The sequence below is a fragment of the Leopardus geoffroyi genome, chromosome A1, assembly GCF_018350155.1.
Source record: "Leopardus geoffroyi isolate Oge1 chromosome A1, O.geoffroyi_Oge1_pat1.0, whole genome shotgun sequence".
In the NCBI taxonomy this organism is placed as follows: domain Eukaryota; kingdom Metazoa; phylum Chordata; class Mammalia; order Carnivora; family Felidae; genus Leopardus; species Leopardus geoffroyi.
This window is the reverse complement of record NC_059326.1, coordinates 139586729-139612952: the sequence shown is the minus strand read 5'-3', so window position 1 is coordinate 139612952 and position 26224 is coordinate 139586729. Positions and strand designations below refer to the sequence as shown.

The following is a 26224-nucleotide window of genomic DNA, read 5'->3' as shown; positions in this document are numbered from 1 at the left end:
CTAAATACAAGGTCTGGTCCCTAACCTCAAGGCACTTACAGATAGCAGTGCATATAACCTGTCTGTGAAGTTCTAGCTTCAAAACGTGTTTACATGTGTGTATTCTCACATTATTAAACCACAACAAAGTTTTTTCAGTTTCATATTCTGCTTCAAAAATACTAAGATAAAATCTAAAATGTTATGGCACAGTCAGTTAAGTGTCCGACTTTAGTTCAGGTCATGATCTCACGGTTCGTGGGTTCAAGCCCTGCATCGGACTCTGTGTTGACAGCTCTGAGCTTTGGATTCTGAGTGTCCCTTTCTCTCTGCCCCTCCCCTGCTCACGCTCTGTTTATTTCTCTCTCTCAAAAATAAATAAACATTAAAAAAAAAATTTTTTTTTTTTAAAGAAGGGTGCTTTGGAGCTGAGAGACAATAACTTAATAACTAGCACAGTCACATAGCTTCATACATCAGATCTGCAAAAGTCAACAAAAATGAAGTTCTTTTAAATGTGAGTTAGTAACTTATAGGAAAGCTCAGGCTTCAAGACTTAGACACGGTATCCCTATTTTTTTGTTTATTAGTTTTAGTTTATCCTCAGGCACAAACTTTCTCCCTGACTGAAAGAAATGATGTACACACTTACCCATAATGGAAGCAGGGAAAGGTGTCAGTTTTGTTTCCAATGATAAAAATTATTAACATTTCATTGATAGCATGTAGCTAAGGATAACTTCCTTTTCTTTAGTTCAGTTTTCTTTCTCTTTTCTGCTTCCTTTCCCATCAAAACAAATAAAACAGACCAAAAAAAAAAAAAAAAAAAGAAGAAGAAGAAGAAGAATTCTCACTTGTTGGGAAAGAAAACAGGGGCGTTGGCGAGAGGGAAAATAAAAATCATTCAGAACAAGACCTGAAGAAACTGTTTGGAAATTAAGTGTGTGAGAAGTTCTGGAACTTTCTCAGGATGCAAGCAATTGCAGAGTGGAGGAAGTTAAGAGTCCATGTGGGTTATACATTGCATCCTGTTAATGTTCCTCAGCATTTGGAGTAAAGAATGCAATCTCTTATTAATTATTTTTGGCTGAAACAATTATGTTTGGCTACTTTGTGGGACGCAAGGAATTTAACAAAAATCCCCTACCCCTGGACAAGCAGAGCAAGACTAACTCCATTTTGTGCCACACCCACCATCTCATGTATAACCCCCACATGACCTACTTATTGCTTAAGACACTCCCCCACCCTAGTCAAGCTGCTGAGCACACCCTTACTGGAAACCGGCTCATATAGGAATGCAGAACCTCTAACAGCCAAAGAATGTAAACCCCGCCTTTTGCCTGCCAAACTTGCACGCCAATTCTTAAACCCCACCTTTTGTCCACCAAACTTATGCACCAATTCTGACCAGAGTGATAGGCTAGTTCAAAAAGTTACTATAGGGTAAATTGTAATTCAATTGGCCACCTGCGTGTGGACCGACATGACTATGCAACTTTCTGTGTGTGTTACAATCTCATTGGCCACTGGCCCCTATAAAACTGCTATGCCTCTTAACCTAGGGGTCCAAGTCCCTGCTCCGCTGTGTCAGGTATACTTGGGCCCAAGCTCGAGCTTGCAAATAAACCCTCGTGCGTTTGCATACGTATCGGCTCCTTGGTGGTCTCTCGGGTTCGAAATTGGGGGCATTACAACTTCAGAGGGCTTCTTTAAATATGACCCTGTATTTACAGATGGTATATGCCACTGGATTCGTTAGAGTTGCACAACTTTCCTTTGTTCACAGATTCATTAACTCTAAGCTGAGTTCTCGTTTAGGCTGTTTACACCTTGTCTGTATTTCTCCAGGACAGATGATTGCATCTTTGCCTGGTTTCATATAATTTATACACCTCTTTGGAAATTAACAAAAGTGCTTTTGCAAATAGTGTCTTAGGTGAGGTAGGCAGGGCAGATGTTAGCTACTCTGAGGAAGCCAGTGCCACATTGTGACCTGTGCTTCAGATTCATTCACAGTGCTGCAATCAAGGTGCAGGCATTTCAAGGCTTGGCTGGGAAGAATCCCTTTCAAGCTCACTGTCATGGTTGTTGGCAGGATTTCGTTCCTCTCTGACTGTTGGACTGAGGCCTTGATTCCTCCTTAGCCGCTGGCTGAAGGCTTCCCTTGGCTCACTGTCTTTGGGTTTCTCCATAGAACATTTCAGAGTATGGCACTGGTGTTATCAGAATAAGCACACAAGACAGCAAGGGAAAGTGCTAGCAAGAGAGGTACCTGCTGGCAAGATTGAAGTCTAATTGTGAAAGTGACATGACTTCCCTTTTGGTATTTTATCCGTTAGGAACAAGTTACCAGCCCACACTCGAGGGGAGGGGATTCAGAAGGATGTGAATGCCAGAAGTTGGAGATCCTTGAGGGCCTCTTAAAAGTTCACCTCCCACAGCAGAGAAAGGAGAAAGAGCACAGAAGCTGAGGCAGTTGTGGGAGTAAAGAACCTGAGTCGAGGGAATTCTAGTAGTTAATGATGCTCTTTGCTTTGTCTCCATGATAATAAAGAACTATTGTTACCACAGTAGATGATAACAACTGACAGAGTAAGAAGAGATAAAACTAAAAATCAGATTTAGCCTCATAAAAATATAGTGATTGTGGGGAATAAGCTTAGAAATTCCCTGGGCTTGCACCAATGGGTTAACAAGGCATAAAGAGTTACAAAGCCATATGATGCTCACACCCAAGCTTGGGTAAACAAGATTAGGCCCCCAAAATAAAGTAGAGAGGGGCAAAGGCTCCCAGAATAGAGAGGGAGAGACAAGGCCCCCAATACAAAGGTATATGAGGTAAACAAGATTAGGTATTCAGGGCCAAAGTTCCCCCCCCCCCCCCCAATTTAGTACTATAGCAGAAAGCTGGTTTCACAGGAAGAAAGGACCAAATTAGGTAAACAGGTAAATGGGGCTATAGAGAGCTGGGCTGTGGGGTAAGTTGCCTAGAGCTGAGCTGATTAGCAAAAGAAAAAGTGCCTTGTTAACCCTGAGGTCACATGTCCTATCTGTGTCATCCCCTAGGCTAGCTAAGACAAACAGAGGTGGTGCCTCATGTTTGCTGTGAACAACCTTCCAACTCACCTGGTGCCAGGATTTTGTTTTGTATTTACCCAGACTCCTAACCCCGAATATCTTCAAGACCCCATTTCTCTCAAGTCCATGAGTTGATGTTCACAGTTTCATCGTCTCTTTGTGCACGTCCATCACCATGTTTGTAAGCCTTCTGATCCTAATAAAAATGGGGCAAGGACCCTTATTCGGGGCTCTTGTCTTAGCCATCTCTCGCTTTTAATCCTGCATCTGCTCTCTTGCTGGCCAAGAGAGAACTTTAGACTTAGAGTCTAGGACAGTGATCACTAGAACTTCTGTGAATTACTCACATTTATGCCTAATTATGACAAAGCAAGCCCAATAATGATAATGGTTATAATTAAGATGTGACAAATACTTTACTGTGTCATTTTATTTCAAACACATCCTTTATGTAATATAGTTGCAAATAATGAGGCTGTTTTTGCAATTGTAACAGAGGCTCTGTTTCACTAATTTGGTGTGTAAAATGAAGCCACATCTCTTTAACATTCAAATAGTTCCCTTTTCTTAGAGTCCTTCATTCCACAATGCCCAATAATAACCGATCCAAATAAATAAATAAAATAATAGAATAATCCCAGGTAGTTGACCCTGTCTTAATTACCATTTCCTCATAAGGGAAAATTAGAAATTTAGATTACTGTGTTTTGGCTTCCACTTTTCTTTAATACTCCTTCGTGTTTTTATTCCATATTCTAACACCTTTATAATTAATATGTGTATGTGTGTGTGGGGGGGGAATGATAAGATCAATTGGTTGAGATGGTGAAGGAAATGCTTTTTTTCTGTTCCTGATGTGCCCTTCCATATAAAGATATCTTTATTTGTATGACACTAGGGGTCCTTTCTGTCCCTTGTTTTGATTCTCCTGAGGAGAAAAAAAGGGATGAGCAAATAGATTGGTAGGATTGGTAAGTGTAAACTTGCCATGTTCATCTAAACTATACCTTCTTCCTCTTCGGAGAAAGCCACCCACTAGAACCATAAATTGTCCTTTTCCTCCACTCCATGTGTTTACTGGGAGGGGGGAAGGGGGAACATGGAGGGGTGCTGTAGTATTCCAGTCCTGGGTGGTAAGTCCTTTTAATTCTTGGGTTCTATATTTGGAATTCTATTTACTTGCAAATATAAGCCATTCTTTCAATATTAGCTTTATCAGTAATAAATGTGGTATTGTGGTTCTCTATGTGACAGATTATTTCATCTTATTCTTTATTCATAACATGACTAAGGAAAACAGGGATACCTTTAATTGGGCTCCCTCAAGTCACAATGTAAATTTATCTCCTTTTAATTCTCACACCCATTTTGTGAGGTAGCCAGGGATGCGTTTTCACACTTAATTTATAGATGAGGAAACTGAGACCCAAAGGAGTAAAGTCCATGGTTTAATACAACACTTCACACTTTTTCCCTTAGAACCAGAGTGGGAGTAGGCAGCCATAGAGGCAAATATCGGCCTGAATAAATGCCAAAGAACCTTACTCTGGAGATCTAGGACAGGAAGTACCCTGTTTGACAGCATGATTATTTGTGTTATAATTTTCTCCTTTTGTTGTCTATTACTTTACTAAATAACACACTTTAAAGAAGTCAACAGAAAAAACTACTAGGATTGGACAGATGCCCGAGGTGACCTTTGATCCTACCTAAAACAGTTCATATTACAGGCTTTGAGATGCTATGCTGTAGTGCTAACTATCTCTCAAGTCTAAAGTCTAAAAACACATCAGGAGACTTGGACAAGTAATATCAGAGCTTCATTTACGTTTAAAACAATTTTGTAAACTGGAGTTTGCAAAACAATGGTCTGAGAAGTAAAAAATGATTGTGTCTCTTCCACTGCCCTGTGACCACCCATTTCTAGCAGGAACAATGGAGACTTTGGGCTCCCAAAGCAGCCCTTTACTCTCCGAAGCTTTGACCTGCTCAGTATTCTCTTTGACTCTTGGATTTCAGGTGAAAGATAATCTATCTCAGAAACTCTGTTAGTTCTTTGTTTCTTAGGTCATTTTTGTTTGAGTTTGGAGCAAAGGAGCAAGTACTTGGTCCTTAGTAGTTTCAACTCCATGCTTATTTGTGTTATGACTTTCTTTCTCTTACTTTTTGTTGTTTCACGTTCATTAGAGGAAGTCTTTTCTCCTCTTTTCTGAGACATTTCAGCCTGATGTATGATATTTTTCCCCCAAGACAGTGCTTTTTTTTTTTTTCCTGCTTATTTATTTTTCAGAGAGAGAGAGAATGTGTGTGTGAGTAGGAGAGGGGCAGGGATATTGGGGGACAGAGGATTCTAAGCAGGCTCTGTGCTGACAGCAGAGAGCCTGATGGGGGTCTTGAATTCACAAACTGTGAGATCATGACCTGAGCCAAAGTTGGATGCTTAACCAACTGAGCCACCCAGGCACCCCCTTGACCTCCCAAGAGGCTTTTGTTCTGGGTTCCCACCTCCTTGATAACCCTGGTGTCTCATGTTGAACCTGGAAAATATGGCCCAGCTATTTTGCCTCTTTCCTTTGAGCATATTGTCAACTCCAAGCACCCAGATCCCTCCTCTCCATTAACCTTCATCCTAGTCATTTAATCTCCATCAACCATATTATTTCAACAGTGAACTACACATCATGTGTCATAAAATTTTCTTAATGATAAAAATGACAAAAAATACGGTGTATGAGATTTTTTCCCTCCATGATATAAAGGCAGTAAAATAAAGAAAATCTAATCAGTTCAATTGATCAATGAATACCTCAGTTACAACCTCAGTGGTAGTCTTTGATCAATTTTGAGCAGGTCATAGTAATCCTACTGTTAAATGTTGTTATTAATATTGCCTTAGCCTAGGGGGTTTCAGGATCTTTCAGTTCATTCTTCTCTGACAAGTATATGTATATACAAGAAATTTCCGTTCAACCATGTTTCTAGCCACACACCCCCCCCAACCTTTCCTTGGACTTCCATATGCCCTGGGCATTGTTGAGGGTTCAGGAACAGAGGTTGCCCACTTACTGTGTTATCAGAGACCATTGGAACAATTCCTTAAATTGGACTTGGGACCTATGCCTTCACGTATGATGATTATTGTTCTCTGTTTTTTTTTTTTTTTGAGGTATGACCAACATGTATGACGCTGTACATATTTAATGCATACAATGTGATGAGTTTAAAGATAAGTATATGCCCATGAAACCATTCAACTTATGCATTAAACATAACCATCGCCTCTAAGTTTCCTTCTGTTCTCTTTATTATTATTATTATTATTATTTTAATTAATTATTTTTTTGACAAGAACAGCTAACATAAGATCTACCCTCTTAACAGATTTTAATGAAGATTGTTCTTAAGAAGGGCATGACAGGTGGCCCTTGTAAACAAAACCATGTATCTATACCATTGGAGCATCCTACCCCACTTTGCTACTTTTCCTTGTTAGACTTAAGGAAATTCTCCCCCTTTTCTTTTCATTTCCCTCAGGTTCTATCTTTCAAATTGTTGCCTCTTTCTGGGTAGTCCCTGAAACCCAGAACCCTGATCATCAGCAACTAAAAAATGAATCTGTCTTGATACCATATGGTTTCACTCTTATGTGGACCCTGAGAAACGTAACAGGAACCCGTGGGGGAGGGGGAGGAAAAAAGGAAAAAAAAAAAAAAAAAGAGGTTAGAGTGGGAGAGAGCCAAAGCATAAGAGACTGTTAAAAACTGAGAACAAACTGAGGGTTGATGGGGGGTGGGAGGGAGGAGAGGGTGGGTGATGGGTATTGAGGAGGGCACCTTTTGGGATGAGCACTGGGTGTTTTATGGAAACCAATTTGGACAATAAATTTCATATATTATAAAAAAAAAATAAATTTAAAAAAAAAAAAAATGAATCTGTCTTTCCTTGAGAACTGGGAAAGTAAGTATGGCTGGTGGCCTAATTCTCAAATCTTCACAGGATGTTTGAATTCACATTTGAATTCCATTTTTCTTATGCAGAAAGGGGAGAATGTAAAAATTACATTTTCACATTTAAAGGAGTCTACACATTCATTCTGATGAGAGAAAAACTCTCTAAAGGCCTGACTATAAGAGTGGCCATCTTAGAATTTTTTCTAGGTCAGCATGAATGTACCTAAAGTTTGTTTAAACCGAAGCCTGATATTTGGCCCACCAAGCTTGTAAACGAGTGGCCTAAAGGAAAACCATCTTGTCCTTGAGATATGGATGCTACTTCCTGAGTTCCTTGACATTAAAACTCATGATTCCTACCTATAAGTGAATCTATAATTTTTTGAGATTTTACAATATGTAAAAAAGTATATAACCTATAAAAACTGTTCATTCTCTAGAGCACTTTCCTCCCTGTGAAGATTGTTTCCTAGAAAGTTGTCCTAACTTGGGCTCAAATAAAACTGTCTTTCTTTCATTTAGAGATTCCAAAAGGTTTGTTCATTCTTGCATCATCAATATACTGTAAGGGAGGAAACAAAATTTCCCCCTCTACCCTCCTAGTCTCTTAATGAGGCCCTTAATTAGACCGTTAAAAGACAGATGATCAAGAGAAAAACAAACAGAAGTTTATTAACATTGTGTATAAATGTGGAAGAACTCAGTGATGGGAAGTTCAGAGGGTGGTTAGACCTTGAGTTTACATAGCATCTTAACAAGAGAACTATAAAGTTTTAGAGAAATGATAAGACAAAAGAAAAAAAATTTTGAGTTTCTAGGATGGCACACTGTGGGAAGGTAGATATTGGGGGAGCCAATGGAAGATAAGACCTAGCTAGTAAAACTTGTTACATAGATTCCTGTGCAGACTCAGGGCTTATAAAGGTCTAGAGTTGTCTCTGATAATTAACTTGTATCATTCCTGGTAGACAGAAATGATAATGTGATATAATCAGAAATATATACTTTGGTCTTTAACCACCAATCTCACAGCTTCCCATACCCTTATAATTTCCTACATTATTAGAGCAACGGGAACATCTTTTGTCATATTTGGCCTTTTGTCCTCAACTAGTTCCAGAGTAAGGTAAAAATGTCTTTTGTAATTCATAGCAAGCCTCTTCAACTATGCCTGAGTTTATATCAATAAGGTGACTTTTGGAAATCCCCTAGATGAGAACAGGATGAGGGCTGATTGACCATGGGAACCAACCTTGTCACTACAGGTTTGGAACTTTCAACCCCCTCTCCTGACCTGCAGGGAGGAGAGGAGAGAGGGGTTGGTGGTTGAATCAACTACAAATGACCGATGATTTACTCAGTGATGCCAGTGTAATGAAGCCTCCATAAAAATCCTCATTGATGAGATTCAGAGAACTTCCAGGTTGGTAAATACGTGGAGGTGCTGGAAGGGTGGCCTGCCTGGACAGGGCAAGAAAGCTCAACCACTTTAACCTCAGTGTTACTCTGGAACATCTGAAATGTAAGCAGGGGAAGTGTTGAAGGCCAAAGACATGCTTTCTGTAGTTGGGGGATCTGTGCGGTCAACACCTGCATGCCAAGAAGGCCTCAGAAACCTGGAGTGGAACCACACAGTGGCAGGCAATGTCAAGTAATGGCCTAGGATCCTTCAGGCAACAGCACAGGCAGATAGAGTAGTGAGGCACCCAAGATGACTCTCTGTTTTATTTATAAAAGGGATTTGAACTGAGGCAGGAGTGTCATTCACCCAGTTTACCTCGGACTACTTAGCAGAGGGCTCCTGTTTGAAATTATTTTAGTGCTGTTCTTAGCTGGAGCGACATGGATAAGGTGGGTTTCATCATCAGCTGGCACTAGATAAATATACAAATACAAATAACCCTATCACAGCCATTATACAATAAATTTGACCTACAAATGTCACAAACTGTACAAGTGAAGGGTGCAGTGGCAGCTTGAACACCTGACTTCACTTTGACCTGAATGATTGTTGAAATCTAAAAACTATATATTGCTTATTCTCTTCAGCAATTTTCCGTTTAGTCTAGAGTTTCCTATAAAATTTTATGGGATGCTTTCTAAAAATATAAATTATTGAGCCCTTCTCCTGGGTGATTAGACCTTATTAGTTGACATATGAAAACAAATTACACATTTTCAGTGCTTTACTAAAAAACTAACCTGTATGTCATAACTGAGGGAGTTCATACAAGCTGCATTAATACAAGGCACCAGGAATGCAATTAAAGGACTTCAGAAAAATACCATCATCCACCTTCATCCTCCGCTCAAAGATTCAAAATTACATTCAGTCATGTGACGTCTTAACATGGGAACAGGGGGAGAGAGAATGTCTCTTACCACTCTTTGTCCCAGGATAGAATGGCTCATTGTTCTCTGCATCTTTTCTTAATTGATGTATGAAAAACTACTCGGCATTTCTGCATTGGTTCAGTAAGCCTCTATTTAGTCCAGAGTTGGGGCACTTGATGATCACAGGACCCTTCACTAAAAAGGCCAAATAGAGGGGCATATGTTATTGTGTCTCCAAGTAGATCTAAGCCAGAACAAGTAGAAACTCAGCTTCCATTGTTATCAGGATCTATTGCTTGAAACCAAAAGGCTCCTAATGTGTTCAGCTTGCCCAAGATTTATTTTAAATCTATAGTACCCCCAAACCAGGGTTAGGACACCAGAAAATAACACCTCCTCACTTCTTCCTACCTGCACCACAGAAACATCCTTGTCCTGTACCTTTTTATTTAAGTTCATTTATTTATTTTGAAGATGAGGGAGGGGCAGAGAGAGAGGAGAGAGAGATCCCAAACAGGATCCTCCCTGTCCTTTTCTACTGTAAAGATCAAAATGCAAATTATTTTTAGGAACGTGTCACTAGCCAGCTTTCTAGGGAGAGAGATGTTTTGTTTTGTTTTTAAAAAAAATTTAATGTTTATTTATTTTTGAGAGAGAGAAAGAGAGAAAGAGACAGAGCACTAGTGGGGGAGGGGCAGAGAGAGAGGGAGACGTAGAATCAGAAGCAGGCTCCAGGCTCTGAGCTGTCAGCACAGAGCCCGACGTGGGGCTTGAACTCATGAATCATTAGATCATGACCTGAGCTGAAGTTGGACACTTAACCAACTGAGCCACCCAGGTGCTCCAAGAGCTGTTTTTGATAGGACTGAAGTTTTGGTAAGGACCAAAGGGGTTGCGACCATGCTTTCTTTATCTACATCTGAAGACTGAAGTTGGGAGTTTCTTTTCCCTCATTCATCAGCTATCTAGGTCACCCATGACACATCTAGGTCCAGAACTTTTAATGAAAGTGAGGTGGGAGAGGTAATGCAGCAAGTCAAAGGTTACCCTTTCTTTGGAGGAAGCAAGCACCTCAAACAGGCTTAAGGGGTTAAGAGAAACCTACCTTTTGATTAAGAGAACAATGCCTACCTTGCAAGTATCTTGATTCTGTAATTCTTTCAGCTTCCATGATCTTCCTTTACTCTTTCTGTTTTTCCTGTGCTCCTCCCTATTGCTTCCCTCCTATTCACTCTTCTTAGTCTTTGGTTATATTTCTGGAAACTTCCATTCCTTATAAATGCCATCCTCCACAAGTTCATCCTTTTTTTTGACACGTCTCTGGTGTAATTGATGCATTGATGATAATGCTCATTATATAATGCAGTAACAAATGTTAAGTTCACAGCAGGCTAGACGAGGAGATGGCAGCTGTTTTATCATAAGTGCTTGCATGCACACCCATGTATCTATTATTTAATCACAGAAGAGCTTATTTCGTCTTGAGGACTTAAGACTTATTTTGTGAAGTCAGATTTGCCATCAAAACTGTTGCTCTTTATGTAGGAAAATGTTTGTCTTGTCCTATCTTTAAATACCCACTAGATGTTGCTAAAGGGCTGTGGAAGAAGCAATCTTCATTTTCATCCAAGCCTTCCGAGTTACTGAATTAGAGCTCAAAGGAACCACAGAGCTGTCAGAAATAGTAAGGATAGAAGCCTAAACACAGAAACGGGAAGTATATCCTCAAAAGGTAGGCTTGACTAAGGAGGACTGAATATTTAAAGGCAAAGTTGGCATTGTTGAAATTTGTGCATCAGCATTGTGTCATTGTAATATAGTGACATCAAAAAAATTACTTTTTTATTATAAACGTATTATATTACCATTTAAGCAATTAGTAAAATGTAGAAAATTGTAATGGGGAAAATAATTACCTAGAATAATTACATTATCACTCAGGGTGACTATTTGTTAGCATTTTAGCATGTTTCATTCCCTTCTGTTTTTCCCTATACTTTCTGGTTTAACTATAAAATATTGTATATATAGTATATATACACTATAATTCTTATTTAATTATACATGAAAATATACATATAACTTTTATGTTTTATTATAAAATATTGCATACATACATTTTATGTATATATATAATTTTGTTTTATTTTATATATGTGTGTATCTATCTATTTATCTCATGGAAGCTATGAAACATAGAAACAATAGACACCTGTGATGAACTACACAACTCAAGACATAGGGCATTACCGATTCATTTGCGTTTCCTGTGAACTCTTCCCCATACCATTCATATGCCTCCTCAGAGATGTAATCACTACCCTGAATTTTCTCTTTTTTAAAAATGTTTATTTATTTCTTTTGAGAAAGAGAGAGAGCATACAAGTAGGGGAGGAGCAGAGAGAGAGAGGGAAGGAGAAAACCCCAAGCAGGCTCCACACTAAGCGTGGGGCTTGATCCCTTGACTGGGAGATCATGACCGGAGCTGAAATCAAGAGTTGGATGTTTAACTGACTGAGCCACCCAAGCATCCCCCTGAATTTTCTTTTTAAATTATCCCTTAGAGTTTGTTTATATTTTGGGTTATTAGGAGTAATGTACATTTGTCTTGATACTGAGGTGCAGAAATTTCTCTAGAAGTAGAATCACCAGATTATAGGCCACTTGTTCTATGATTATCCTAAATTATTTTTTTGTGTATGTAATGATGTAGGGGACAAGTTTGATTACTTTCTCCTGTATGAATATCCAGTTGTTCTAGCACCTTGGGTTAAAAGGTTACCCTTTCTTTGTTTAATTGACCTGGTGCTTCCATTTATTAAAACAGTCATGGCTTGTTCCCTGATATATGACAACTGTCAGAGTTAAAGACAGATAAAGCATAATTAGACTAGAGTGTTGGTTTCTTCTCCTATCATCTGTATTATGAAAAAATGTGAATGTGCGTCCGTTAGTTTAAAATAACACACTGTAGACAATTACAAAAGAAGGGGAGTGGCTCAGTAGAGGAAAGCATTAAATGAGACGAAGGAAGATTAAGCAGCTTTCCAGACAAAGCAAAGGGAGAAAGGACAGTCTAGGTAGAAAGACTGAATGCACAGGCACAGAATGCCATAAAGCTGGTATCGGCTTTTCAGTTGGGAGTGTGTCCTAACAGAGAAAAGTACCATGACTTCTCTGTGGCAGTGAAAGTTGACATCTAGTTCATCATTTTCCAAGCAAATTACATCATTAAAAAAGTAGTAGTCAACCAGTGTTGGCAAGCACTGACTGAGGAAGCTTATGCCCAGGCGATGCAACCACAATGAACATAAGCCCGAGTAGAGTGGTCATCGTTTTGTTTTGTCACCTTTCTCCTTCAACAATCATTTAACTTTCTGTTTTCTTTCTTGCCTGCCTCCCTTCCATCCTCCAGCTTTTACATAGTCTTCCTACTAAAATATCTACATTGTTGAATGAAGGACGAATTCACTTCCCCCAAGCAGGACTTTCTGAGAACGGAGACTTCCAAAACCTATTCCAGGGATGATTCTTTCTTTCCTAGCTCGCCCCTCAGCTAACTGTAAGATCTGGCCCCTCTGGCACTGGAGTGTGGGCAAGACAGGGATGACTCCACTAGGGTGGAGTCAAAGAAGGACTGGAGGCAGCTTCTACTAGTTTGCAAGAGCTAATTGTTAAATTTTCAGGAATTTGTAAGTCATTAAATATAGTCACTATCAAAAATTAAAGTATATAAACTTCTAATTGAATAAAACATCTTAAAAATAAAGGCAATAAACACCAAAAACTCATCACTTCTTCATTATTCTGTTAAATTTTACTACGGGGCCAGAGTCTATGGTTAACTAAGTGGAGGAGGAAAACGAGGAAAGAAGAAATAATGCGAGGAATACCTTTTGGAGTATTTACACCACAGAAACTTGCCAATTCTACCACTCCCCGCTAGAGGGTAGGTTGTTAAACATTTACCAGCATCGCATTGAGTGGATCTTGTTCTAAGGCAGCTTTTCACTCTTCTGGCGCCAGTATTTATTTAAAGCTGACACTATCATAAGTGATTTTGTAATGTTTTTGGAGACCTGCCCACCACTGGTGATCCCTCTCTTGCAGTTCCTTCGATCTGGGAGTCTATATCCTATTTTGATGATCCTTCTTCTATCCTTAGAATTCAGAATGCAGAAGTCCACTTCCATCTTCTCTGAGGACTGTTCTCTTTCCAGATTACCCTTTTGACAGGACATAAATAGGCTGATTCTTTCTTGAGCATACCCCCTATTGGGCTTGCAAGAGACACTGTTTTCCCGAACACATATTGGTGGTGCACACTGATCAGTCCCTAAGTTCTACTCTCAGAACCAGTCACAGCTTCTTACCTATTAGGTTTCTCAGGTTCCTCTGCCCATTTAGTGGACTTCAATAAGATAATACATCTTTTTGTCATTTAACAGAATAATCGAAGCTATTAGTTATTCTCCAAAAGTTTTCATCACAAAATATTTCACAAAATATCTATTAGGTTATTATCTTAAATTTCATGGTACTTTTAACTTTTTGAAGTATTTTCATATCTATTTTATGCTATTTTAAAATTTTTTTTTTTCAACGTTTATTTATTTTTGGGACAGAGAGAGACAGAGCATGAACGGGGGAGGGGCAGAGAGAGAGGGAGACACAGAATCGGAAACAGGCTCCAGGCTCTGAGCCATCAGCCCAGAGCCCGACGCGGGGCTCGAACTCACGGACCGCGAGATCGTGACCTGGCTGAAGTCGGACGCTTAACCGACTGCGCCACCCAGGCGCCCCTATTTTATGCTATTTTAAAGATGAGCTTCTGGGGCACCTCGGTGGTTCAGTCGGTTAAGCATCTGACTCTTGATTTTGGCTCAGATCATGACTCACAGTTCATGAGTTCGAGCCCCACATCTGGCTCTGTGCTGACAGCATAGAGCCTGCTTGAGATTCTCTCTCTCCCTCTCTCTCTCTACCCCTCCCCCACTCACATGGGCTCTCTGTCTCTCACTCTCTCTCAAAAATAAATAAACAAAAAAAATTTTTTTTAATTTAAATTTGAGCTTCTATCTTAAATTCTGCATGAAGAAAGGACATACCTACAGGACTTGTGGTTAGTAAACCCCTATAAGAGTGAATCAACTATAGTGACCACTAAAAAAACACATGTAGGTACTGAACCAACATCTAATCCTGTGTAAGCCTGCCTTTGTGTGCTCCCACATTTTACAGTTTTTTTAAGTTTTTTTTTTTTTTAACGTTTATTTATTTTTGAGAAAGAGAGACAGAGTGTGAGCAGGGGAGGGACAGAAAGACGCGCACACACACACAAACACACACACATAATCTGAAGCAGGCTCCAGGCTCTGAGCTGTCAGCACAGAGCCCAACTCAGGCCTTGAACCCATGAACCATGAGATCATGATATGAGTCAAAGTCTGATGCTTAAACAACTGAGCCATCCAGGTGCCCACCACGTTTTGCAGTTTTTGAAAAACAGTCTCAGGTATCCTGATTTTTCTGGTTGTGTATATATCTCATTCATAAAACAGTTTTAATTTGTGCTGAATGCCCTGTGAATTGCTTGGGTCAGTGGACAGCAACACTTACCTAAAATATGTTTAAATCTTTGAGTAAATGAAGATCCCTACGGAAACTGTATTTTAAAATTCTTATAAAGTACTTGGTGAAACACTTCATATAGCTTTATTTTGGGGTGGGGAGAATATTACTTAGGAAAAAATAGCTGCTGGGTTTACTCTTTTAGAGATTCCTGGTGTGTTGTAGTTATGATAAATCAAGTCTTCTATGAAAGTCTCAGCTTTCACAGTTCTATGATATAAAGCAATCTGGATAGAATGTAAATGATACGCAGCTATAGGCAGAAATGATTTTAATTATAAAAGCAAATATATTGTGTAAGCACAAAATAATGAGACTTTTTATTCAAAATCCACACTTTCAAAAAAATCTCATTACCTTAACCTCACACATACTCTACTTGCTTAGTGCTTGGGCCTCATTGCGTCCCACACTTACCTTACTCAAGGGCTGCAGGCACACACGCCTCCCTTCTGTTCTAGATTGCCTCAGAACCTCTGCAATTATGTTCATGTTTTAGGTCTTAGGTCAAAGGTCACCTCTTCAGAGAGGCCATCTCTGATCACATTCTCTGTGTCAGCAACCTATTCATTTCTTTCAGGCGTGCATCACTCTCTGGATTATCTTAGTCATTCATGTACTTGTTTAGTGTCTGCTTCATCCATAAGAAGGCAAGGCCAGTAAGGGAAGGGCCCTTATTCTCAGTCCTCCTTCAGGGCGCTGAGCCTCACTAGTATTTGTGGGTTAGCGTACATGCAATTGGGTATGATTTTGGAATTTTCCTTCCTAATGAAAGGAAGGAAGTGATAGAACTGACTTCCTCCTTTTAACTCATCTTTAAAACAAGTAAAGAATTCCCAAATAGGACTTTTTCTTTCCTCCTCCTCTTCCTCCCCTTCTTCTTCCTCCTCCTCCTTTTTCTTCTAAAAAAACAGTGTGTGAGCAGGGGAAAAGGGCAAAAGGAGAGAGAGAGAATCCTAAGCCGGCTCCACACTCAGCATGGAGCCCGATGCAGGGTTCGATCCTACGACCCTGGAATCACAACCTGAGCTGAAATTAAGAGTCAGATGCTCAACGTACTGAGCCATCCAGATGCCCCAGGACTTTTTCTTTAAAGACTTACAATCTAAATGGAATCAAGCAACAAATTTAATTATAGTTCTTAAGGATTACTTGGTTTCATTTTATGAATTTAGTACATAATACCATTTGTCAATGATTCAAATTTCTCTATAATCAAATTTAATTTTATTCTACCTTGTATTGTTTAATTGTTTACAAATATCGTTGATTTAAAAAGGGTTTTTTTTTTTTTTTTGCTAATTCACTCTCTTTATTAGTATTTAGATTAACAATCAATCTATTCTCTTTTTTAACTACTTGATTTTTTTCCCTTTTTCATAGGGTCTTTTAAATCTAGAAGAGTTTTCATTCCCTTTTTTAAGATTCCGTGATATTTAATTATTGAAAGAAACCAGGTCATTTGTCCTATAGAATTTCCCACATCCTGGGCTTAGTTAATTTCATCTCATGGTGTTAACATATTCCTCTGTCCCCCCTCCATGAATATAAATAACTGATAGATCTAGAGGCTTGGTGAGGTTTTGGGGAGTGCCTAGAATACCTCAACAGGAAGTGCCATTTATTTTTGTGGTACTGTGCCAGGAGGTACATAATATTTGGTTATCTCACTTTTAGTGATGTAAAGATTATCATTGGACTTAAGGGTTGTCAGCCTAATCCATCCATTATAAAATTCTCCATTAGCCCTTTACCCAGGAACTTATGACTCATTGAAACATGGAGGATGTAGGTGGACAGGTGTGAAAAAACAGGGGTCTAGTTTTCTGTTTTTTTGTTTTGTTTTGTTTGCTTGTTTTATTTTACTGTTCTGCATAACCATTGCATCTATTGACGAGCATTGCCTACATCCATTGTTTCATGGGTTGCAAAATGGTGATTTTCTAATTCTATTATACCGCTCATATTTGTTAGCTGTGATTTTTCTATCAAGAAATTTTGCCCCAATAAACTCTTGGTCATCCTGAAAAACTGATGGTGTAGAAACATCAGGATAAATGCTTTATTTTCTCCCTTTAGTTTTAGAATAATAAAATGGTGCCTATCAACCTTCTAAAGTACCAATTATTATTATTATTTTAAAAATTTTTTATGTTTATTTTTGAGAGAGAAAGAGAGCATGAGTGGGGAGAGTCAGAGAGAGAGGGAGACATAGAATCTGAAGCAGGGTCCATGCTCCGAACTGAGCTGTCAGTACAGAGCCCGACGTAGGGCTCCTACCCACGGACCGAGAGATCATGACCTGACCTGAAATCGGACGTTTAACTGACTGAGCCAGGCAGGTGTCCCAATACCAATTATTATTTTTAAATGGAAGTTCTGGATTTTTATACATTTGACGTGTTTCAATTTATTTGAATGTTTAACTCAAACTAACCAATTCAAAAGGAAGCTGAGTTAAATTTCATTTCAACATTGTTTGAATATCTGGATCATAACACACCTGAAATGCCTGGGTACTTATGGATGGTTCAGTTACAGGATCCAACCCACCCTTTTTATCTGCTTAAATCAGTTTGAATTGTATCTTTTCTTGTCATGTGCAGCCTGGATTTCTAACACAGATCAGTCATTCTTCTGTCCCTGTCCTGCAGTGAAACTTTGGATTTTAAAAAACAAAAAAGTTTCCTATAAAATCATGCTGGCATTTATGCGAATCATCTTTGCTATTCCTTCTTTATGCTTTGAATCTTGGCAAGTCTCTTGAATAAAATAAAAGAACTGAAGGCACACAAATAACCGACTCTTTTCCACCAAAGGAGAAAGCATTTTAAAAAAAGGAATTTGAATCTCAGGCTTAGAAGTTTTCTATACTTAGCTAAAGTTACCAGATGCCTGGAGCAAGTGCTTTTACTAGTGGAAAGTTGCCTTCTGGTGTAGGGCATTTAGAGCCACCCACAAGCCTTTTACTGGATATGCACTTTCCATTGCTGGTTAATTACTTAACACTTTTTAAAAAGTAGAAACAGAAGGACGCCTAGGTGGTTCAGTTGGTTGAGCATCCAACTCCTGATTTTGGCTCAGGTCATGAATTCACCGTTTGTGAGTGGGAGCCTGCTTGGGATTCTCTCTCTCCTTTCTCTCTGCCCTTCCCTTGCTCTCTCTCTCTCTCAAAAATAAATAAATAAACTTAAAAAAAAAACCTAAGAAGTGGAAACAGAGCTAGATGATCAAAGGAGTACGTGAGCAGGAGAGTGGATAGGAATTTAGGACTGATTTAAACATGGAGGATGTAGGTGGAGAGGTGTGAGAAACACAAAGAGGTCTAGTTTCATGCATATTTATTACTGTCCCACCTAATTTACAGAGTGGAAATGAAGAATAATCAAGTAAGTTTAAAAGACAATCAGCAGCCAAGTGTTTTAATATGATCTAAATAGTAGTGGTTTAAATAAGATCTGAATAGTAAGATAATAAGAATGGGAAAGCCATTGCATGTAGAGAAAAGAGCAGTGAATTGGGGAGTTAGAAAGTCCTAGTTCCAGCCATTTATTCAACAAACCTTTAAAGACTGAATACGTGCTAGACAATGAAGATTTCAAAGTGAATACTAAACACTTGCTAGGAAGAAGGGGTTCTCTCATCCTGAATCTACCTCTCACTTGGCAGATGGAGTTCACTTGGCTTTGTTTTGAATGATTGAATTAAAAAGTTTCAAGTTATATTGATACAATGTATCAGATATATAAAAATCTAGTACTTCAATCAAAAATCCTAATTGGCTATTTTTGAAAGTTGCTAGGACTACCACTTTTCTAAAAATTTATGTAGAAAAAAATATCTAGTTTCTACACAACTTGTATTTCAAGGTAATTAAAGAGTTAATAGGAAAAAATACAAATACAAACAAAATACGTCGATTAGTGTAGTTGATGATCTATAAGCTAATGATAAACATGCTTGTCTTGCTTATCTGAGGACACCTGGGGAGAGGGTGTCACTGGGATTAAGGGAAAAAGGCAGCACCTGGTGGACTGCAAGAACACTCTCCGAGGTCAGGTAATATTCTGGCTTCAGAATGTCAGACTGACAGCCCAGGGGCTGCCGGGCCGGGCAGCTGCTGACAGTTCTTTTCGGGTCTGGGTCTCACAAGCATGAAGCGCATTGCGGGTAAGGTGACCTAGGTCTCGCTCCTGCCAACGACGTTAGGCAGGCTCGGACTTCGGTCTTTACTGTGGCATCGCTGCCTTTCTGGTCCCCACGACCGCAACCGCAGTCCCTCCGCCCAGCTCAAGATGCGTAAAAAAAAAAAAAAGCACAGAAAGCGGATGCGGTGGGAGGCCACGCCCCAGGCGGCCGGGAAATCCAGAGCGGGCGCGCGCGTTGCCAGCCACTTCCGGCCCTCAGAGTCGGGGGCGGGGCCGCGGCTCTGACGTGGGGCGTGCGGCTCCCCCTGTAGGCGGCGTGCAGCGAGACGGCCGAGCTGGAAGGCCTCGCCGAGTACGACGGTCGCTGCCCCTCGGTGCGCTCATCCTTTCTTTCCAGGCCCGCCTCCCGCCTCCAGCCTCGAATTTCCTTTTTTGCTCACAACTTCCCCCGGCCCTCTGAGTGCGCTTTCTTTTCTCGGGAAGCGGGGAGTGGAGAAGGAGGATAAAAAAGGCTCCAGGTGCGAGGCAAAGATGGAGGAAGGCTCCCAGGCCCCGGACTGGGACAGTGATGAGACGGTGATAGACGAGTCGGTGACGGAGAGCGACCTGGAAGAAGAGGAGCTGCCCTGGAGAAGGTGACCACCTGTTAGCTCCAGGCCTGGCGGTGGAGTAGCCCTCGGAGATTTGGGTAGAAATCATTGGCACCCAAATGTGTCATTGCAGGCGGGATTCGAGTCTTGTGAGGCAGCCAGGCCTGAGCTACGAACTTGTGAATAACCTCACCACGGCACCCCCCCCCCCCCCCCCCCCCCCCGCCCAGTTTAGTACAAAATGAGCTTTCTGGTAGATGGCTGATATAATATAATATGATATGATATATATAATATAATATACCTTTTTAGCCTGAGTCTAAGTCCTTTCTCACAGGCAAAAAAAGTGTTGGGTCTAAACTTCTGAGATGCAGTTAGTTTTAAGTAACTTGAAGCTCTGAACTAGGAGATGGTTAACATCATTTCTTTCAAGAAAAGAATGTGTGATGGGGGAACTGGTTACTACCAAACTGGAAACGAATAATCTTATAAGCATCAAAGATGGTAGTTCAGTTCATCAAAACCTTCTTGAACATAACTAGTTCTCCGTGCTAGCTATAAAACTATGGAAGAGGTGAGGCCACTGCCTTTGAGAAACTGACAGGCCAGGGAAGACACATAAACAGATAAACTGCTTTTTTTCATAAGCAGGTAATTTCAATAAAATGTGGGAAGTCCAGGGATGGAAGCATGCTTTGGCTGGTTTAGGAAACCAGAGGGACTCTCACCTCAACCCAGGTAGTCCTCAGAGATTGCTTGGGTTGACTTCTGAACAGAGGCTTGAAGGTGGGTTAGGAATTAGCCAGATGAAGAGGTATCCTAATTTGGGGAAATTAGGTATCCTAATCTGGGAACTGCTTGGGTAAAGGTGTAGCGGTGGGACATAACATTGGTATGTTTTGAAATGTACAAATAGTTAAGTCTTACTGAAGTGAAGTGTTAAATGGTGGAGTGGGCAGTGAATGAGCCTGGAGAGGAAGGTAGAGTGAGGTGATGTAAGGCCTCATATATCCTTAACGCCTTTGTGAGATGTTAAGTGGAGGGGCAGCATAATCAGATTTTCACTCTCCAGGATGCCCAACACGAGGGCTTTTCAAATTTTAATGCCCTTATAAAATCACTCCAGAATCCTGTTAAAGTGTGATTCCAATTCAGGAGTTCTAGGGTGAGATCTGAAATTCTGCATTTCTAGCAAGCTTGCGGGTTAAAGTTGGTATCGCTTAGAGCAGAGATCGCCTTTTGCAGAGCAAGGGTATAGGGGTTAGCTTTGGCATTAAAGTAGTAACAGGCTGGGATGACGAGAACTCAACTAGGAAGAAACAGTGGGAATGGAAGGAAAAGGGCAAATTTAAGAAATCGTGAGAAAGTAATTTGGCAGGAGATGGTGGTTAATCTGATATGGAGGATGAGGGAAGAGCAGCAAGTAAGGGATGATACCCAAGTTTTTGGCTCATTTATTTATACACACAGCAATACTTGCTCTTGGTGTGCATTTCAGCTAATACATGGAGTCTGTTAACAACCGTCACAATCAAGTTCCAGAATAGTTCCATCACTCCAAACAAAACAAAACAAAACACCTCTCTTGTGCTGCCCTTCTTAGTCAAGTCCTTTCACTCATTTAAATCACTATTCCTATATGTATAATATCATGGTTTTTTTTAATCTATCTGATTTCAGCCCTCTTCCCCCTATCTTTGGTTCTTAGCTTTATTACAGTGTGTCTAGGCATGGGTTTTTTTGGTGTTTTTCACTGAGATTGTTGAATATATAAATTTATGTCTTTTACCAAACTTGGGAAGTTTTCTGTCATGATTTCTTCGTATATTTTTTTCTGTACCAGTATCTTTCTCCTCTTCTTCTGGGACTTTAATGGTCTACATGAATGTTAGACCTTTTGATACTGGTTCCCAGATTCCTGAAGCGGAATTAATTTTTTTTTCCATTTTTTTCTCTCAGTTCTTCAAACTGTATAATTTTTATTGCTCTATATTCAGAGTTATTTACTCCTTCCTTTGTCATCTCTATTCTGTTGTTGAGCCAATCCACTGCATTTTTAACCTCAAATATTATCATTTTCTCTTCTAAAATGGATTCTTTTTATAGTTTTTATTTCTCTGCTGAGAACTTCAATGTTTTCATCTATTTGATGAGGGTTTACCTTTTCTCATAGAGAATGATTGGAATAGCTGCTTTAAAGTCTTTGTCATATCATTCCAACATCTTGGTCATGGGGGTGCGGTTGGCATCTGTTAATTATCTTTTCTCTCAAGAATTTGATTTCCTGTTCTTTGTATATTGAGTAATTGTGGTTATATCCTATGTATTTTGAATCTTATGTTCTGGATTCTTGGTCCTATTAAAACCCTCTTAAGGGTGTTGATTTTTGTTTTGACAGGTAGTCAGCCTCATTAGGTTCTGACTGCACATTCTATTTTGCCTTCTTGGGTGGTGGTTACCTCAGTCCAATTTTCAGAGTCTTTACTATGCTATTTGACTCTGACTCATGTACCACTCAGGGGTTAATCTGGAACTTGGGCAGTAGTTAATATTGTAGTTGAGTTCTCTAAATCTTTGTTATGCTTCTTTGAATCAGCTTTCTATGTGGACAGCTCAAGGTTGAGCCTAGGATTTATGTTGAATCGTATACAGAATTAGGTGATTCCCCTTTTCTTTGTTTTTTTTCCCTACAGGAGTGAGTCTCATGCACCCTTCCTTCCCCATGCACACATGCTGGTTCCTATGACCAGAAAGCCAGATTTCTGTCAGTGTTAGCCTTCTTGCTTTAGGGCAGTCCTTGAAACTAAGGCAACCTTCATGGTGGAGTGTTAAGAGAAGAAAATAAAGGAGATGCTCTCCATGCTCCTTAGTGTTTGCTTCCTCTAGCAAGAGAGACAGGCTTTCTCTTGGGTTTTAAGTGCCTAAGATGCCATGTTTGGTGACACTATATCTCTGAGGCCAAAGAAAACAAATACAACCCAGGGATTCCCCCCACCTTCTCGCATTCACAGATCCCTTTCCCTAGTCTTCTGGATAGAGATAGGGGGTTTCTTCTGGAGTTTTTGCTGTGTGAGCCCACCGTGCAGCTTCAGGATTAGACTTTGGATCAAAGCTGGAGACAAATAAAGGACCAACAAAATGAAACAAACTCTGAAACTCATCAATTACAAGGTTGTTTAGATTTTGACTTCAGCCCCAATATGCCTGCTATTGTTTACTTTTCATATTACTCAGGTAGCTTTTAAGAAATACTCTACCAGAGGGGCGCCTGGGTGGCGCAGTCGGTTAAGCGTCCGACTTCAGCCAGGTCACGATCTCCCGGTCCAGGAGTTCGAGCCCCGCGTCGGGCTCTGGGCTGACGGCTCAGAGCCTGGAGCCTGTTTCCGATTCTGTGTCTCCCTCTCTCTCTGCCCCTCCCCCGTTCATGCTCTGTCTCTCTCTGTCCCAAAAATGAATAAACGTTGAAAAAAAAAAAAATTTAAAAATAAAAAAAAGAAATACTCTACCAGAGTTTTTATTTGTAATGAATGGAGAAATAGGCTGTAGATGGTTTACTCTATCTTGTGTGGCCAATCATTTTCTTCCCCTCTAAGTCACTTAAAATGCTTCTCTGCAGTACTGTACAGACATCATTTTTTCAGACTTCACAGCTCAAGGTTAAAAATTGGTGTTTTTATTGACATGGCAATATGGTCAAAGTTTAAGCATTGCTGAAGCTGAATTGCTGGACCATTGTATTTTGTTTTTCTTCATCTTCTTTGCTTCTATATGTTTTGTTTTGGCTATTTTTCATGCACAAGTTCCCAACTTTAACTGGAATGAGGGATACAGCTCCTAGTAAAGATCCCCAGGAGACAATACGTATAGTTGTGTTCACTGTCTAAAAAAGCACTCTCTGAGAGCCTGGATTTAGTCCTAGCCTTCCCTCTGGAAACCATGTCTGAAAATGCATCCAGTCCTTTTTGTGACTTGATAGGTGTTGCTACTAATCTTATGTGAAAATTCAAGTTGCTGACTAATGAGATTTTGTTGGCTTGTGATTTGTTTTCTAAGAGGCAAGATTCATTTTTCTTTTCTTTTTTTTTTCCAATGTTTATTTTTGGGACAGAGAGAGACAGAGCATGAACGGGGGAGGGGCAGAGAGAGAGGGAGACACAGAATCGGAAACAGGCTCCAGGCTCTGAGCCATCAGCCCAGAGCCTGATGCGGGGCTCGAACTCATGACCGCGAGATCGTGACCTGGCTGAAGTCGGACGCTTAACCGACTGCGCCACCCAGGCGCCCCAGGATTCATTTTTCTTATATGTGCCCTGGGAACTTTTTATCAACCCTTGTATTCTTTTACAGCCTCTGTAAGGTTAACTGCTCTATAACATGAAGGGATATATCTCAAATTAATCCTGTTGAGTACATTTATAGAACCACCTTAGATAGTTCATTGCTACATGTATTTGTATATGTGTTCAGGTCACATATCTTCTGAACACTGTAATTGCATACAGTGAAAAGCTAATTCAACATAATTACCCTGGAAGATAAGTGTTAATTTTGTCCCTCAAGACAGACCAACACTGTCTTCATGTGAATTGTGTAGATGGAAAATACTTGTTACAAAGGATATACTTGGGAAAGGGAGGAAAAGAAAGCTAAGTACAAGGAGACAAGGATTTAGTAACCACATTAAATTGACTAAAGAAAGCAACATTTTGGTCAGGGTGTATATCAAAATACTGGCAACTCCATTGATTAAACACAGTGGTGCCAAGTGCTATTTTTAGAACTGTGACACTGAAAGGATATTTAATTAGATTTTTTTATGAATCAAAGCCTTGACATGACATTAGAATTGTGCTATTTTGATAACTTTGATAACATACAAACTTTGAACATATAAAATTGAAACTCTGATTGTCCCAAAAAATGTTACCATATTTTTAACGAAACAGTGAAAATTATTTGAGAATTTCAGATTTTGCCTGAAAGTTTTTCTTTTAATCCAGCCATCTATTTTCTCCCTCCCTTTTTTATAGTTAGTATTTGCTATTATCTCATTTTCCAATATCTTAAAATTATATTTTATTATTAAAATATGCATCTGTGGGGCACCTGGGGGGCTCAGTTCGTTGAGCATCTGACTTTGGCTCAGGTCATAACCTCGTGGTTCATGGGTTTGAGCTCAGAGCCTGGAGCCTGCTTCAGATTCTGCGTTTCCCTCTCTCTCTGACCCTACCCCAGTCGTGATTTGTCTCTCTGTCTCTCAAAAATAAATGTTAAAAAAATTAGAGAAAATATGCATCTGTAATGAAGTGGTCATTGACTTTTGGTGTATTAGCTATTAATGTAGTCTAGTAGTTTGACTAGAATTCACTTTGAAATTAATGTTCTCTTTTCAGTTATTTGTTTTAAATGTTGATTTTGAGAGAGAGAGAAAGAGAGAGAATGAGCAGGGGAGTGGCAGAGAGAGAAGGAAACAGGTAATCCCAAGCAGGCTCCACATTGTCAGTGCAGAGCCCCACATGAGGCTCAGTCTCACGAACCACAAGATCATGACCTGAGCCAAAATCAAGAGTTGGACACTTGACTGACTGGGCCACCCTGGTGCTCCTATTTTATTGAGAACATGGATAAGTAATTTTTTGGCCCCCAGTCTTTTGGTTTTCCTTTTTGTATAAAAATATTCCTGACTACTCTCTTATGGAAATAGTTAAAAAAAAAAAAAAAAAAAAAAAAAAAAGAAGAAGACCAAAGATTTATGTTATTAGGAAATTATTTCAGAGTTATTTGCAATAATGAAAACTTAAAAACAAATGTTTTAGAATTATACAATGCTTAAATAAATTATACATCCTTGTGAGAGAGTATTATCAATATTTAATGGTTTTAGGAAGAATTTTAATGACATTGCACATGTTTAAATATAATTGTTAAGTGAAAAATGTAGTTTCTAAAACTTTATACAGATCAATCCAAACTTTGTGAAAGTAATGGTTCCATAACACATTAGCCTTCATAGAAAGAAAGCTGAAAGGAAATACACCAAAGTCTTACTACAGAGAGAATTATAGGAGATTTCTGTATTCTTATTTATAATTCCCTTTAGTGCCCACATTTTGTATAGTTTTTTTTGAATAGATAATATATTTACATGGTTCAAAACATTTTAAGTATAAAGGGTAGAAATCTCCTTCTCATCCCTATCTCCTCAGCTACTCATTTTTCTTTTCCATAGACAGCCAATATATTTGATATATTTAATCTTCCCTGAGATATTTTCTTTTCTTTTTCTTTTTTTTTATTTATTTAATTTGAGAGAGAGAGAGAGAAAGCATGCACAAGTGGGAGAGGCGTAGAGAGAGGGGGAGAGAGAGAGAATCCCAAGCAGGTTCCATGCTGTCAGTGTGGAGCCCGATGGGGGTCTTGAACTCACAAACCGTGAAATCATGACCTAAGCGAAAAACAAGAGTTGGATGCTTAAACGACTGAGCCACCCAGGGCTCCTTGCCAAGATATT

General features: G+C 39.6%; 1 protein-coding gene and 1 long non-coding RNA gene across 4 annotated transcripts in view; one reads left to right on the top strand and one right to left on the bottom strand.

The window, feature by feature from the left end:
• Window positions 1-8733: 8733 nt before the first annotated feature.
• LOC123606905 lies at window positions 8734-13453 on the bottom strand. The gene is made up of 3 exons (XR_006716555.1): window positions 13314-13453; window positions 9393-9539; window positions 8734-8884 (listed from the first exon to the last, which is right to left on the bottom strand). It is a non-coding gene; the product is annotated as an uncharacterized LOC123606905 (long non-coding RNA).
• A 5942-nt stretch (window positions 13454-19395) lies between these two features.
• Window positions 19396-26224, top strand: part of ANKRD31 (ankyrin repeat domain 31) — a 143771-nt gene continuing 136942 nt past the window's right edge. The window contains exon 1 of one of the 3 annotated variants that reach the window (XM_045495705.1): window positions 19396-19758. In XM_045495705.1, coding sequence (XP_045351661.1) covers window positions 19655-19758 — 104 coding nt within the window. In that variant the 5' untranslated portion in view covers window positions 19396-19654. The remainder of the gene's footprint in view (window positions 19759-26224) is intronic. The other 2 variants (XM_045495679.1, XM_045495686.1) reach the window with 2 other exon arrangements.